This window comes from Pempheris klunzingeri, chromosome 4 (assembly GCF_042242105.1).
Source record: "Pempheris klunzingeri isolate RE-2024b chromosome 4, fPemKlu1.hap1, whole genome shotgun sequence".
Classification (NCBI taxonomy): Eukaryota; Metazoa; Chordata; class Actinopteri; order Acropomatiformes; family Pempheridae; genus Pempheris; species Pempheris klunzingeri.
Window position 1 is genome coordinate 8204091 of NC_092015.1, and position 12973 is coordinate 8217063.

General features: G+C 41.3%; 2 protein-coding genes across 4 annotated transcripts in view; both read right to left on the reverse strand.

The window, feature by feature from the left end:
* Positions 1 to 12973, reverse strand: part of LOC139200340 (diablo IAP-binding mitochondrial protein-like) — a 379202-nt gene that overhangs the window by 270720 nt on the left and 95509 nt on the right. The gene's annotated exons all lie outside the window — the stretch shown is intronic.
* On the reverse strand, positions 3459 to 12854 carry apbb1 (amyloid beta (A4) precursor protein-binding, family B, member 1 (Fe65)). Of its 3 annotated transcripts, none has more exons than XM_070828970.1 (14): positions 12744 to 12854; positions 11398 to 12051; positions 10081 to 10286; positions 9945 to 10001; positions 9572 to 9651; positions 9399 to 9465; positions 8947 to 9093; positions 8421 to 8548; positions 7493 to 7607; positions 7293 to 7377; positions 7129 to 7209; positions 6873 to 6988; positions 6211 to 6387; positions 3459 to 5998 (listed from the first exon to the last, which is right to left on the reverse strand). In XM_070828970.1, exons 2-14 carry the CDS (start codon positions 12032 to 12034, stop codon positions 5843 to 5845), a joined length of 2052 nt encoding a protein of 683 aa, XP_070685071.1. In that variant the 5' UTR covers positions 12035 to 12051; positions 12744 to 12854; the 3' UTR covers positions 3459 to 5842. The 3 variants fall into 3 exon arrangements, with proteins under 3 accessions (XP_070685071.1, XP_070685072.1, XP_070685070.1); XM_070828971.1 differs by having other exon boundaries at positions 9572 to 9648; positions 11398 to 12056; XM_070828969.1 differs by having other exon boundaries at positions 11398 to 12056.

Here is a 12973-nt window from a genome sequence, read left to right on the forward strand (position 1 = left end):
TATTCTAGCACGCCTCACTTCTGTACTTTTACTGATGCAGGACTTTGACATAAAAACTGAGTATATGAACACTTAATGGTTCTCTCACTCAAGCAGGTAAATACGTCTTTCTTCACTGGAAATCACTAATACAAGAAGTTTTTCTGTGCGCTGCTTCAAAAGTGAATTTAAAACTGACCAGTCTTAAAACATGAGATGTGTTTTGGGACGTGTGCGCTTTAAGTTACAATCCAGGTTAACATTGCCATGGATCATCACACGGTGCAACAGAGTCAGTACAGACAGGGTTTCCTCCGAGACTGGTATGTGTACTGAGCTGATACTACACCGCCGCTGAGCTGCTGGAATCGCTGGAGGACCACTGGAGAAGTGATTATTCTGACACCAGTGGGCTGCTGGCTGCTTCCACAGGCAAAGCAATCACTGCGTTATTTGGGAGAGAACGAATTACTGAACATTTTGAGATTAGACTGCTTAATCCCCAAATGAATGCCTCCGGGCATTAATCGAGACTGTAGCAACATTTGTGTTTTGGATCTGTATTGTCTGACGCTTCTTCTTTATCACCTGCCTTTCAATGTTTTTTAATGTATCTCATGTTATGTGGGATTTTATATCAGGAATTGCTTTCTCATAACACTCCCTACAGTGGCAGCATAGAAAGTATTATCCTCTCCTTTGGTTTTTCTTTATAGTTGATCCAACTGCGTGCCTTCACGCATCTCCTGTGGCCGTCCTTGATTTGCTGTGGCTCTGACCAAAGCTCAGCACTCGGTGGCGTCGTCCCCGATTACCAAGAAGCACAGATCTCTGCAGAAGTGGCCAAAACAAAATAATGGCGAGCAGAAATCATAGTGGGTAGGCACTGTTGAAATAGAGGCTGCAGAAGATATGAGATGCCTTGTTCAAAGAGGTGTATTCTTGCAATATGAATCAGTCAGAAAAAGATGTGCCCCTCAGGGATTTCCATCATCTCTCAGACCTTGATACCAGGTTGAAGACGGAGCTTGCTCCAGCTCCTTTTATCTAGCCCACGATTGGTGATTAGATTGAAGAGCCCAGCAGAGGAGAAGCAAGTCCTCTCCTCCGCACTGAGAGGAAAAGCAATGTTCCACAAGACTACACATTCATTACTCAAAATAAATCTCCATTTAACAAATGCCATATGCATAATTAGGCTATAGGAATAATTATAATTGTGATTAGTTTCTCCATGGGCCGACCTATGTAAATTGTGATTGACACCCGGCAAAAATGGAGCGCATGAATGTGGCTTCAGAGATACAGGGACACATGCTGCAGCACAATAACGAGCATGTGCATACAGAGGCGACAAAGGGATTTAGGGCATGGGTGGCTGTAAGCATGCCACCAGCGCACATTCATAATCCAGGCTATACACAACTGCTGCGTGTTGTATAAGGAATAAACAGTCAAAGATGCATTACATCACACAGAGAATAAAGACATTCAGCTGCAGGTTGTTGGCTACTCCTACTAATACAGTTCATCAGTAAATCCTACCTTCACGTAGGCTCTGATCTCCAGTTTTCACACATTTCAGAACAAAGCCAACACAACTCAGCAGCAGCACAAACCACAGCCCCCAAACTGATTATAAAGTTTAATGAGTACCTCTCTAAAACTGTGCCAACAGAACAAAAAGCACAATACACCAATGGACAAAAAAAAAACAACAAACAGATCAAGCTGCGTCCCAGTTCTATACTACTCGCGTTACGTTCTACTGCATGTGTTATATGTTAATGTTGTTTTTGCAGTTAATTTACAAGAAATCAACATGCTAAACTGTTTTACTGCTAACAGGAAGTGAAGTACGCTGTGCAAAGGTAACCAAACAGTGAATTCAGAGAGAGCAACAGATTTTCCTAAAATTCATATTTTCCTGTTTCATCATCATCAACAATTAGTTCCGATGTTTTCCAGCTATTAGCTCATCATTTTCCTTTGTGCACTGCATTGTGGGGAAATAGAGTCCAACAACAACAGACTTAAAAATTAAAATAAAAAAGTTTTTCTTTTTGTTTTTTTTACTGTGAAAAGTGACTACAATACCTGCTTAGAATGAGTTTGCTGTATTGATTTGGGACACATCTTAAAAGGTCTACAGCCACAGCAGTGGCCCTCTGAGGCAGTGCTGAGGCCCAGAGGTGCTCTGGGCTGAATAGACACCAACATGCCCACATGGTCAGAATGCTATAAACATGCTGTTGTCAAGCAGCTACGACGTCCATCATCACGTTTTCCATCCTAGTTTAGCATGTTAGCGTACTAACATCTGCTAAATAGCATTTCAAACGGAATATTGCAATTTATCCTGAGGGGACATGAATGCTTGCAACAAACATAATGTCAGGTCATCCAATAGCTGTCGACATTTCATTGAAAACAAAAACCCTAGAAAATGCTAATAATGTTTCATGCCAGGTGGTGGGCTGTACATGTTGCTTGCTGAAATTGTCTGGAAAAATGTAATACATGTTAAAAGTACAATTCAGTTTAAACAGAAATTAAACATTTTAGCCGTTGGTGCAGGCCTGCTGCATTAGACTGAAGTAGTTTTAGCTCAGTGTATCTAACTAACAACTGAGTGTTAATCTGTCTGTAAATCTGATAGAAATTCACACACACGTTGCACAAGTCACCTCCTGTGATGTGAACCTGGACCACATTTGCAGTGTATTAGAGCAGCAGTTGTTTTTTCTTTGGGAACCCAGCACCGATGTGTTTAACACACGATGCAACAGGACAGACGACAGCAGTGGACTTCGACATGTTTCATCTGTACAAACACAAGTCGATAAGCCACCCAGCACAGAGGGCCCAGCCTCCCTTCAAAAGGAGGCGATTATAGCCAGAGCCTTGATCCGTCCCGCCGCTCCGGGATCCCGCTGGCAGAGCAGTCCTGATATTTGTGTGGAGATGGTGAAGCCAATTATTAGCAGTCTGCGGCTGCTGTGAATTCCACTTGATGTGCACCTTTCATCTCCAAAAGCCATCTCTTAGGGAAACAATAAGCAGCCCCACCCATCCTTTTGAACTCACCAGGTGGGGGCAGCAGTGCTGATATGAACTGAACAGGTGACTGGGGATGGGGTGGAAGGGGTTGCTGCGTATTGCTTTTTTTTTTTTTTTTGTTCGTGCACCATGTGGCTGGTCTGTCAATACATACGGTAAAACCAGTGGCAGCAGGTTTAATGCATATGCAAAAGGGCCAGACAGGTTGTGTGTGGCTTCTTTTACATTTTAATGGAAAAGCTGGGGATGACAGATAAAGCCATTAATAGAAAATGAAAAAAAAATGTCCGTGCCTCTGAAACCAGAAACCAAAGCAGACATTTTCAGGCTGCCGAACCCACACCTGCCCTTTGGAAGCCAATCTCCTCAGACCCACTTGGCGTCACCAAAAACAAATTAAAAGAGCACAAGATAGACAGTTATGATATGTTCACATTTATTGTGCAGTGACTTTTATATACATAGATTTTATACACCTAATTTACATGAACAGAAATAAATTAATCTGCTAATGTTCTTTAACTCATCTGGCTTTAGTGTTGCCATCGACTGGACACAGCACACTTTGAAGGAGAAAAAGCAAAATTGTTCAGAGTGACACACGAGTGGCGAGGCAGTAATATGAGTCAATGTGGTCTAATTTTCATTAGTGTTATACTTTACACATATAAAGAAGCAGTTGGTAAGAGTTTTACTGTTTAGTAGCTTCTAAAATGTTAAAAAACATCTATAGGATCTATGAATTAACGTTTTGAGAAAGGCCAGTCATCACAAAGCACTGATTACCAATCCGTTTGTTTCAAACATGGATTAAATGTTTGAGTGTTTTGTTGCTATATATTTTTCCAGTTTGAAGCTGCTTTTAGCACTTTTCTGAGGACAATTCAGATTTCTGCTTTTTGCATTATAGAAGTAATATCAATGGGGAGTGTTTTTGGAAAGAAAAAAATTTAGAAAGTTAAAAATGTCTGATGTAGTGAAGAACAGATGTATTTTTAGTCTTTTTTTAAAATACAATATTGTATTTGTTATGCATGTCTATACATTCTTTTTCACAATATGTTGTTGTAATTTAATTGAGTGATACATTTGCTCTAAAATAAGTTTTCTTTTGTAAGAATTTGCATGTGTATGGAGTCTGTTAGCCTGAGGATATCTAGTAAGTAGCTACCAATGTCTCAGACAACGTGGCCGAACGAATCCCAACAAAATCTTACAAACTGCATCTTCAATATTAGAGATGACTAGTAATATTGTGCTACATACAGTATTGATCACTGACAGACACAAAGATAAAATACAACTTGGCTAATTAGAGTGTTCTTTATAAAAAAGTAAATCTAACAAGCTAATGTGAGAACCATCTTAATAGTGTACATTGCTGTAGTGCGTGGAAACAGTAAAAAATACATTAAGTGGAGCGGCTGGGGCGCACACACGTCAAAATGTGGCCCAGGAAAAAAATAAAAATGTAAACCACTGGAGAAAATCACCTCTAGGTTTCCCATATACACAAACTGTAAATACAAACATTAACCTGCTCTCATCTTTTCAGTCTGAAGGAACTGACAGGAAGTCTAACTCTCTACTGCTAGCTTATGATAAACACTGGCACTAACTAGAGTGACATGCCTATGAAACACGAGACAACACATCAACTCCAGCCTCCTCTTACCACACAGAAACACAGAGAGAGAATTTACAGGATACATTGATGGGTCTTAAGCACTAAACCGCTGCGAGCAGCAAGAACTCTAAGTTATCAAAACATGCAGCTTGTGGCGAGTTTCTACAGTACTATTGAGTAGTTGTTGGTGGTAAATGGCTGTGTGAAAACCCAGAGTTTATATTTTTTTTTTATTACTATCATTTTCTATCACAAGATAATGATATTAAACATGGCTCTGTTGTTCCGTTAGCCTCGCACTCAATCTGGCCAGACTCTCTCATTAAAGTGAACTAATTAACACATGGCAGCCATCATATCACCACACCATACAGGAACATCTGATTATTGCACACTAGCACTGAACTTGCAAATGTTCATGCAGAATGTATGAGAAACACACTACACTCAAATCAGTGGTTGCTCACTATGCGACAGATGACCATACAGTTCTTTGGAAGACTAAAATACATTGTTTGGGAGGGTCGGGGACATATAACTACGTGGCACACTACTGAGACGCCTACGCCGCTTGTGTTACAACCTTTTGTGGTAGAGAGAGGTGCAGTGATGTTTTAGAAAACCAGTATTAGGATACTTGACACCGACTGACAACGACTGTGTTACAGTACCTTCTTGAAACAGTAGAAAAGGAGGAGCGTTAGAGATGATAATTGCACCAAGAAGGAAAACTGAGAAAATCAGACCGTTTCTATGAGAGAGAATCTAGCAACCTTTTTCACGCAAATTCTAGCATCTGCATGTATAATATATTACATCCATAGCCAACATTCATAGCATTGTTTCTGTTAAAACACAAAAATAGTTAAGACTCACAGAAAGAATCCCAGCAAAAGAAAATATAGATGTGCCAGGGGTTCATCTGTTTGGAGATGGGAGTTTAAAATGGTTGTATAAAGTAAAAGCCTAAAAAAGGAAATAAATGCATTCTTTTCAGACACACATTTTCCCCACAAACTACTCCACACACCAGACTAGTGACTAGAGCGACAATAAGGCGAAACTGTGGCAGAAGGATGAGGAGGAGAAGGATGAGCGGGAGGAGGAGTGAGATTGAGAAGGGGCTGTGATGATGGACCTGGTGTTTAATGGACTGTGGATCATCCTCGCTCCAACTCAAGGGGATTGAGAGCCCGACCTGTAGCTCTTAAAGCTGCCCAGCAGACTCTGCACCCCCTTCTTGACCCTTCGAGCCACAGAGTCAGCAGGAGGAGTGGGCAGGCAGGAGGCTAGGCTGGGCGGACGCGCATCCAAACACTTCTGGTAGCGAAGCTGTGAAAAGAGAACACACACACGGCATGTGTTACAAACATTAAACAACCTCTATCCACATTTGTACCAAATTACCTTTTAACTTTGGGACACAAAATCTTGGCAGAATTGAAACACAGATAACACGTTGGACACATGCGTCTTCCCCTCAGAAATTATTTCTTGTCTTGTCCCTACATCTCTCCACTTGTGCGTGTTTGTTTCCAACTCACCATGCAGGCAGCCTGTACAGCCTCGCTCAGACTGGCAGCGTTTGGTTCGCACCAAAACATGTGACAGGTGAAGTCTTGGGGACCCTCCGCCATGATGAAAGCGAAGGTGTGGACGTCCTTTCCAACACCCATGAAAGACAGGAAACGCACCCTGCACTCTGACAGCACCTCCTCACTCTGGGGTTAGGAATAAAAATGACAGTTAGAAACAGTTAGACAAAGCTTAATTTAAACACTTCATGTGGTGTCTTTTTAAAAAGACATAAGAAATTGCAATGTTCTGTGTTAAATAACCTGACCATGAAAATGACACATTATAAAACATGACTCAAATTGAATTAATGTTGTAAAGAAACAAAGAAAAATAATTTTCTTATTTTGCAATATTTATATTTTGAATCATAAAAGACATGCTAATCTAATCTCAAACTTCATCTTGGAATAATATCAAGAAACCCAAAAGGAAAAACAGGATAAGGTCGATCACAGTTGATACTAGTCCACTTTACTTTCACAGTTTTAAAGTTATGCAGTCAAAGTTGAGTGACAGTATGTGATGTAAACAGTGCACGCTGAAACGTATTGCTGGCATCCCTCTAAAACACACATCATCATGAAACACCACGTCACCCCCCAAGTCAGTTACACAGATAAACAGTTACCTGTTTAGAAAGTATTGTGAGGGTGGCTGGTGCAACATTCACAGAAACAGGAGTCCAGTCATTTCTGTCTTTGCCATTAACTGCTGCCTCTAGTGAATCATTGATTATATCCATACCTGAGGGCACAGAGCACACGGTTCATCAACATTACCACAGAGCATGGTGATCAGGACACACAAAGTATAGTTAGCATTTCAAGACACAAACAGCTCAAGTGTTTATAAAAAACATTATGTATTTGAAGGTGTTCTCTTACCAACTGGCTTAGACACACTCTCACAACCAAGGTAATAAACATGGAAGTGCTGAAAGAGTTCATTTTTCGGAGCAGGAAACTCTGTTGGGAAAGGAGGAAGCATTAAGTGGTCCATTCATACTCTGTGTGTAAGTGCCCTAAAGGTACTTTGGCTTTAGCTTTACCTTCGACAGGGATGACCACAGAGTTTCTCGGGTCAGAGTTGAGCCTGCTCACCCCCGGTCTGTTGGCCTTCCTATCTACCATAATCTAAAGTCAAATGAAGGGAAGAAGATATGTTAACAATCCACACTTGTGGGTCATCATGACCCCAGAAACTGCAGTGAATTCATAATGAAACAAGTTAAATCCAGTAGTGGCTGACCTTTGAGCACATCTCATGTAAGCTGGTGGCTATGTTCTTGGCAGGGGAGTCACAGCGGAAGACGTGGCACTTGAGAACCTGGGTCAGGTTGTCTCGAGCCACGTAAGCAAAATCCCTGCGGGTGAAACAGATGGAAAACTTCACATGCACATATTGAATCGCTACGACGTGTGAGCCGATTTGAACAAATATGTGCACATTCATCACACACACACTCATACTACTGAAAGGAACAAAAGCACAAAACAATACTTTTATAAAACTTTTAAGATAGTGAACATTAATATATACCTTTCCCTGCTCATGATGGAAAACGCAGCATGAAAAGAAAAGAAGTGTTTAGAATACAGTGAGACAGAAAGCAGGCACAAACAAACAGGGATATATTTGTCTGCAGCGTCCTTAACAATCCAGCAGATGGCAGCAGCGTACAATAAAGAGCACACAGACAAATACGATGTGCTTGCCAAATGCGGAGCCTCTGAGTCATGAATGAGTCATAACTACAGGGGCCTGTACATTATTTAAAAGGGAAATCAACCACTAAATGCACACTCAAACAGGATAAGGGCAGAACATTCAAACCAGTGAGAAGATGTTTCTGGTCTTAACACAAGTTAGGATGGATATTTAGCAAACACTGACTCAAGCTTAAATAAAATTAAAATTTTCACCTTATTTCAGGTGTAATTTTGCCATAATGCACCTATTATTAGAAAAATGCTGACAGTTCAGTTAGAATAAACTAACTTGTCTTCACTGAGCAAAATACATGGTTTGAGAATATAAAATTCAAAGAAATACAACTGGCCAATGATCAAAGTCTTCTTTGAAACATGGCTTGTTTCAAGCAAATTAAAGGTGTCACATGAACGAATCATGTGCAGTTCTTCCGTCTTCGTTTTGGCCCTGTGCTGTGGGGACTGACCTGCCGTTGTCTCTGCCAACGCCCCAAACACGGATGCTGCCAATTGGCTGAGCATGAAGCAGAGTCTGGCCCAGTGGGTCGATCAAGTTCATGGTGTCATTCTCCAGGACCATCAGCATGTCCTTACCCTGTCATAGCACACACATCCGCACTCATAGTACGAGCAGCTTGGCTTCAAAACATTTCATCTATCAAAGTAATGAGTAATTTCTGAGCTGCAATTAGGGTTAGATATCTATGCATGTTCGATTTGAGGGATTTCACTTCATTCCAATATTAATTTAGGCATGGAAACTTTTTATACCTGAAAATACATTCACATTTTCCAGATGGCTATAGCTGATCAATCCTGCTCAACCGAAATAGTTTTAATGGTGGTTGGAAATAATAAATAAATCCAACACTGTACAACATTCATAGAAATCAGGGTGCTGTTTTTTATGTAGACGGCGTACTTGTACAAAATTCAATTTCAAATGGACATTACAGGAATTGTCAGTATAGAGTCTGAGAGCACTCCTCTCACCTCTCCCCAGATGCCAGCAGTGTCATGAAGGTTGTGTTTGTGATACGAGAGCTGCCTGATGCAGTTGTTGACAGCTACACTGCTCTTGCCAGGTGCCATGTCCTCTTCAGACATCTCCACCCAGCCCAGGGAACGCACTGCAAAACACTGACAGGACAAACAGGCCGCACATTAGCACATAGCAGGACTGCACATGAAAAGTGAAAAACAATGAAGTTAGCAAAGCGTGGAAAGGACATATTTTAGTAATCTGCATGGAACAATAGCATCCTCTGTTTTTTATCCCATCTCAAATGTTTCAGAGTTTCCAGTCACAGTGCAGCACTCATGGACCAGTTCTGATGCCAGTCTTTTATCTCAAAAGCAGTTTCCTTCATATTTAATCTGGTTTTGAAACCCTAATTTACTCTCAATAAATTACTGGAGAAATCCAACATGACACGCTGATTTACCTTAGTCTCTATATCTGTGCAGAGTGGAGCGAGCTTCTCTTCTTCCTCAGATTGGGAGCAATTATAACTACAAAGATAAGAGAGAGACCAATAAGGAGACGCAACAGAGAGAGAATAAGAAGAGGTGACAATATACCAAATACAAATAGTCAAAAAGCTTTAACAGAGCATACTTCAGGTTGATGGATGCATAGCGTAGAGTTGCCCCCTCAAACTCCTTCAGACTTTGATCAGATGACGCCTCTCCCTCCTCCTGAAGACACAGATAACAAGAAAAACACTAAACAATGGAAACTTCAATGTATTCCACCAAGAAGACATTAACTTGACAGTTCCTTATTCTAATCAAAATTTCTGCCATGAAAAAGACGGAGACATTTTGTTATGATTAACCTATTCATCAAAGGAATACAGAAACAAAGGAACAACAAAAGTGTTATTTGTGATCCCATTCTGTATTGGTAATCTCACAGGGTGGCTGACAGGAGGATTTAACTATGGAGAAGATGTTTCTACTACACTCAGTTACATTCTTGACTGAGTTACCTTCCACAGTTCCCCTTCAGCGCCTTCATCCGTGCTGGAAAGCTGAGCCCAGGATTCCTGGCAAATATAACAGAATATATTAGTGTCTATAGATTCATATTGCCTTCGTCTAAGCAAAATGTGCCTTAGACCTCACCTCAGGCTCCTCACAGGGTGTAGTTTCCAGGGACATAGTCGAGGACATCATGGAGTCGCCAACTTTACCCAGGGGTGAAGGAGGCTCCCACTGGGTAGTGCCTGTGGGGATGTGCCAGTAGTATGTGCCTGAAGTATCTCGCACCCTCATCCATCCTGACGGCAGGTCTGTGTCTGTCTCAAAAGCACTGGAATCCCAAAAGGACTCTGAGAGGAGCAAGGAAGAGGAGAAACACGGGAAAGGGGAAATCATTAATGTTAGGTTGACGAAGAAAACAAACACTCTGACAATGTAGGAGGAGAATAGAATAGAACAATCAGTTATCGTTTGTTACTTTTATTAATCTTTGAGTGTTTTGACGTTATCAGCTTACTAATGAGAAAGAGAAATGGTTTTAACAACATTGTTCAAGGTAAACTTCATAACATCTGCTTGTTCAAACAACAGGTGATAAAAACATCTTGGGTTGCATCTCTAAAGTTGCTTCACATCATTGTTGTTTGACTAAGACATACAATATAAAATAATACTGTTAAGATTAGCTTACTACTATACTACTTCTATACATCACACTTTGCTATATTCAACTACTATACATTTCTGTGACACTATAATGTTACTGTATGCTAAAAAATGATGTTGCAGTAACACCTCTGACTATAATCACTTACTCACCAAATCAACTAAAAACAGAGCCTGGAAATGGTCTTCAATGCAAATAATTTAATGTTTCACCCCACACCAATTTGTCTTTAGACTATTGAAGTGAAACAGAAAGTCTTGAGCTCTCTCTGTGATGATGATCAGAAAAATAATATGCATACTAGAGGCCTTTGCACACTGAGTCCAGCACAATTCGAAACACTTTAATCTGAAAGAAACTAATTGCCTTTTCACACCAAGTAAGGTGCAAAATCTGCAGCAGAAAAAGTCAAACATAACAACATGCTTGTTTTTAATCAGCAAGACTTCACTTTAGCCTCCTTCTATAGCATTTACAAGCAGTATGTTAACATTTACTAAATGCTTTATAATTTACTATAATGTAGTCACAAGCAGATATAAAGGCTTCAAGTATTTTAGTAAGAAACTGTCAGCATTTTCGTGACCTGTTACTGTTATTATTCATTTACTGTTTATACACCAGCCTCCATGTATGCATGCTTCACAGGAGTTACAGTTATTGACATTTATATAATCATAATAATAGCGCTTACAACTACATTAGATCTATTAGTTTTTGTTGTCGTCTGTGCAAGCTGTGACAGCTGATGGCGCTTACGATCACGTCTAATGTTGTATTGTGCCTTTATTTACCTCTGTTGCCATTAGGAGAGCTGTCGGCTGTGTTGTCCTGAGCCAGTGGAGGCCAGCTGGGTTCTTCCTCATTTGGTGTTCCATTCATGTTGGAGAAGAGGAGGCAGGCATTTCTCGCCACAACACTGCCCTCCCTCTGGGACTCCACACCACTCTGTTCTTCACCCACTCCTCTGGTATCACCTGATGTTTCTCTGTTTTCCTCTGATGTATTTTCCTTCTCTTTACCATCTTCTTCTCTCTCTTTATCTTTCTCTTCTGTTGACTCCAGAGTGTCGATGAGTAGCGGCTCATTTAAGATGTTCTTGGACTCCTCCTGACTGAGACCCGGGGTCATTGCTATTTTGGGAGACTTGGTCTGCTCCTCGTTTCCCTGTTGTTCTTCCTGAGTGTTGGTCTGATGAGGGAAATCTTCCTTGTTCCCATTCTGGCTGATATTGCAGTTGTGGTCCTGGTCCTGTTGGTTCTCGGCTACTTTCCGCAGCTGGTTCCGGCCTTCTTTGACCCACTTGGCATTGTTGCCTGTGGACTCCTGGTCGCACCAGTGGCTGCTGTCATTCAGCTTGTTCTTCAGCTCTTCATCTTGTTTTTGTTTGTTCACAGCATATGGCATATCTTCATCATCATGGCCACCCATGGTAACTTTCCATGTAACTGCACTGACGAGAGAGAGGGGAGGTTGAGATTTATTAGCATTGCTGTTAGCATGCTAGCTTGCCATCGATTAATAACGGAGATATTGAGTTATGTGGTTCACATCAGAGTTTCAGACAATGTGCTGTGGCTAGATAGTAATGTTTCTAACTAAACTAAGGACAATTAAGTATGTCACTGTCGCTAAAAATGCTGAAATTATTTTGACTGTGAAGCTACTAGCATCACTTTTTCCTAAGGCCAAAGAAGTCTGTTTCTTGTTCGTCTACCCTAGTTTGCCCACGACTTCAGTTACTTTCACTGTTGGGTTTGTCGTACGAATATAAAACGTACTTCAGCAGCTGCACCTACCAATTGCCAACACGACCTTTTTCTCTGATGATACTAAACTAAATGTCGAGCTCACCGCCTCGTTGTAGATCAGATTATGCAGCTGTTAACTAAAATCAACTTCTAAAAACAGGCTGCGTACTAGACTACAACGATATAAATCGAGTGCCATCGCCGCAGCTGGAAATAACGGGATCCATCCGCCATCATCACCGTCGTCATCTTGGCTAGGCTAGTGTTAGCTCCCCGGCTAGCTAGCTAGCTAGCTAACTAACTAGCTAGCTAACGTTTCCACTCAGGAAAACCAAAGCAAGCGCGGTGACAGCCATTTAATAAACTCTATGTTAACAAATCTGACTTACCAGCTGCGCCAAACCCTCCCTTGTTGTCGAAGTGTGCTGAAGTGTCCGCGCTAGCTAACTACATATTTCCAGGGATGGTGAGCAGCCGCTTCGTGTTTTCTGTCAGCGGGCTCGGCGAGTGATGGAGGGCGGACCTGCGTCACGGATTAACGTCACGGCCTCAGACACGGAGCTGCAGAGTCCTCAGGACATGGAGGTGGACTCCTTCCTCTGTTTTTGGACATGCTGAT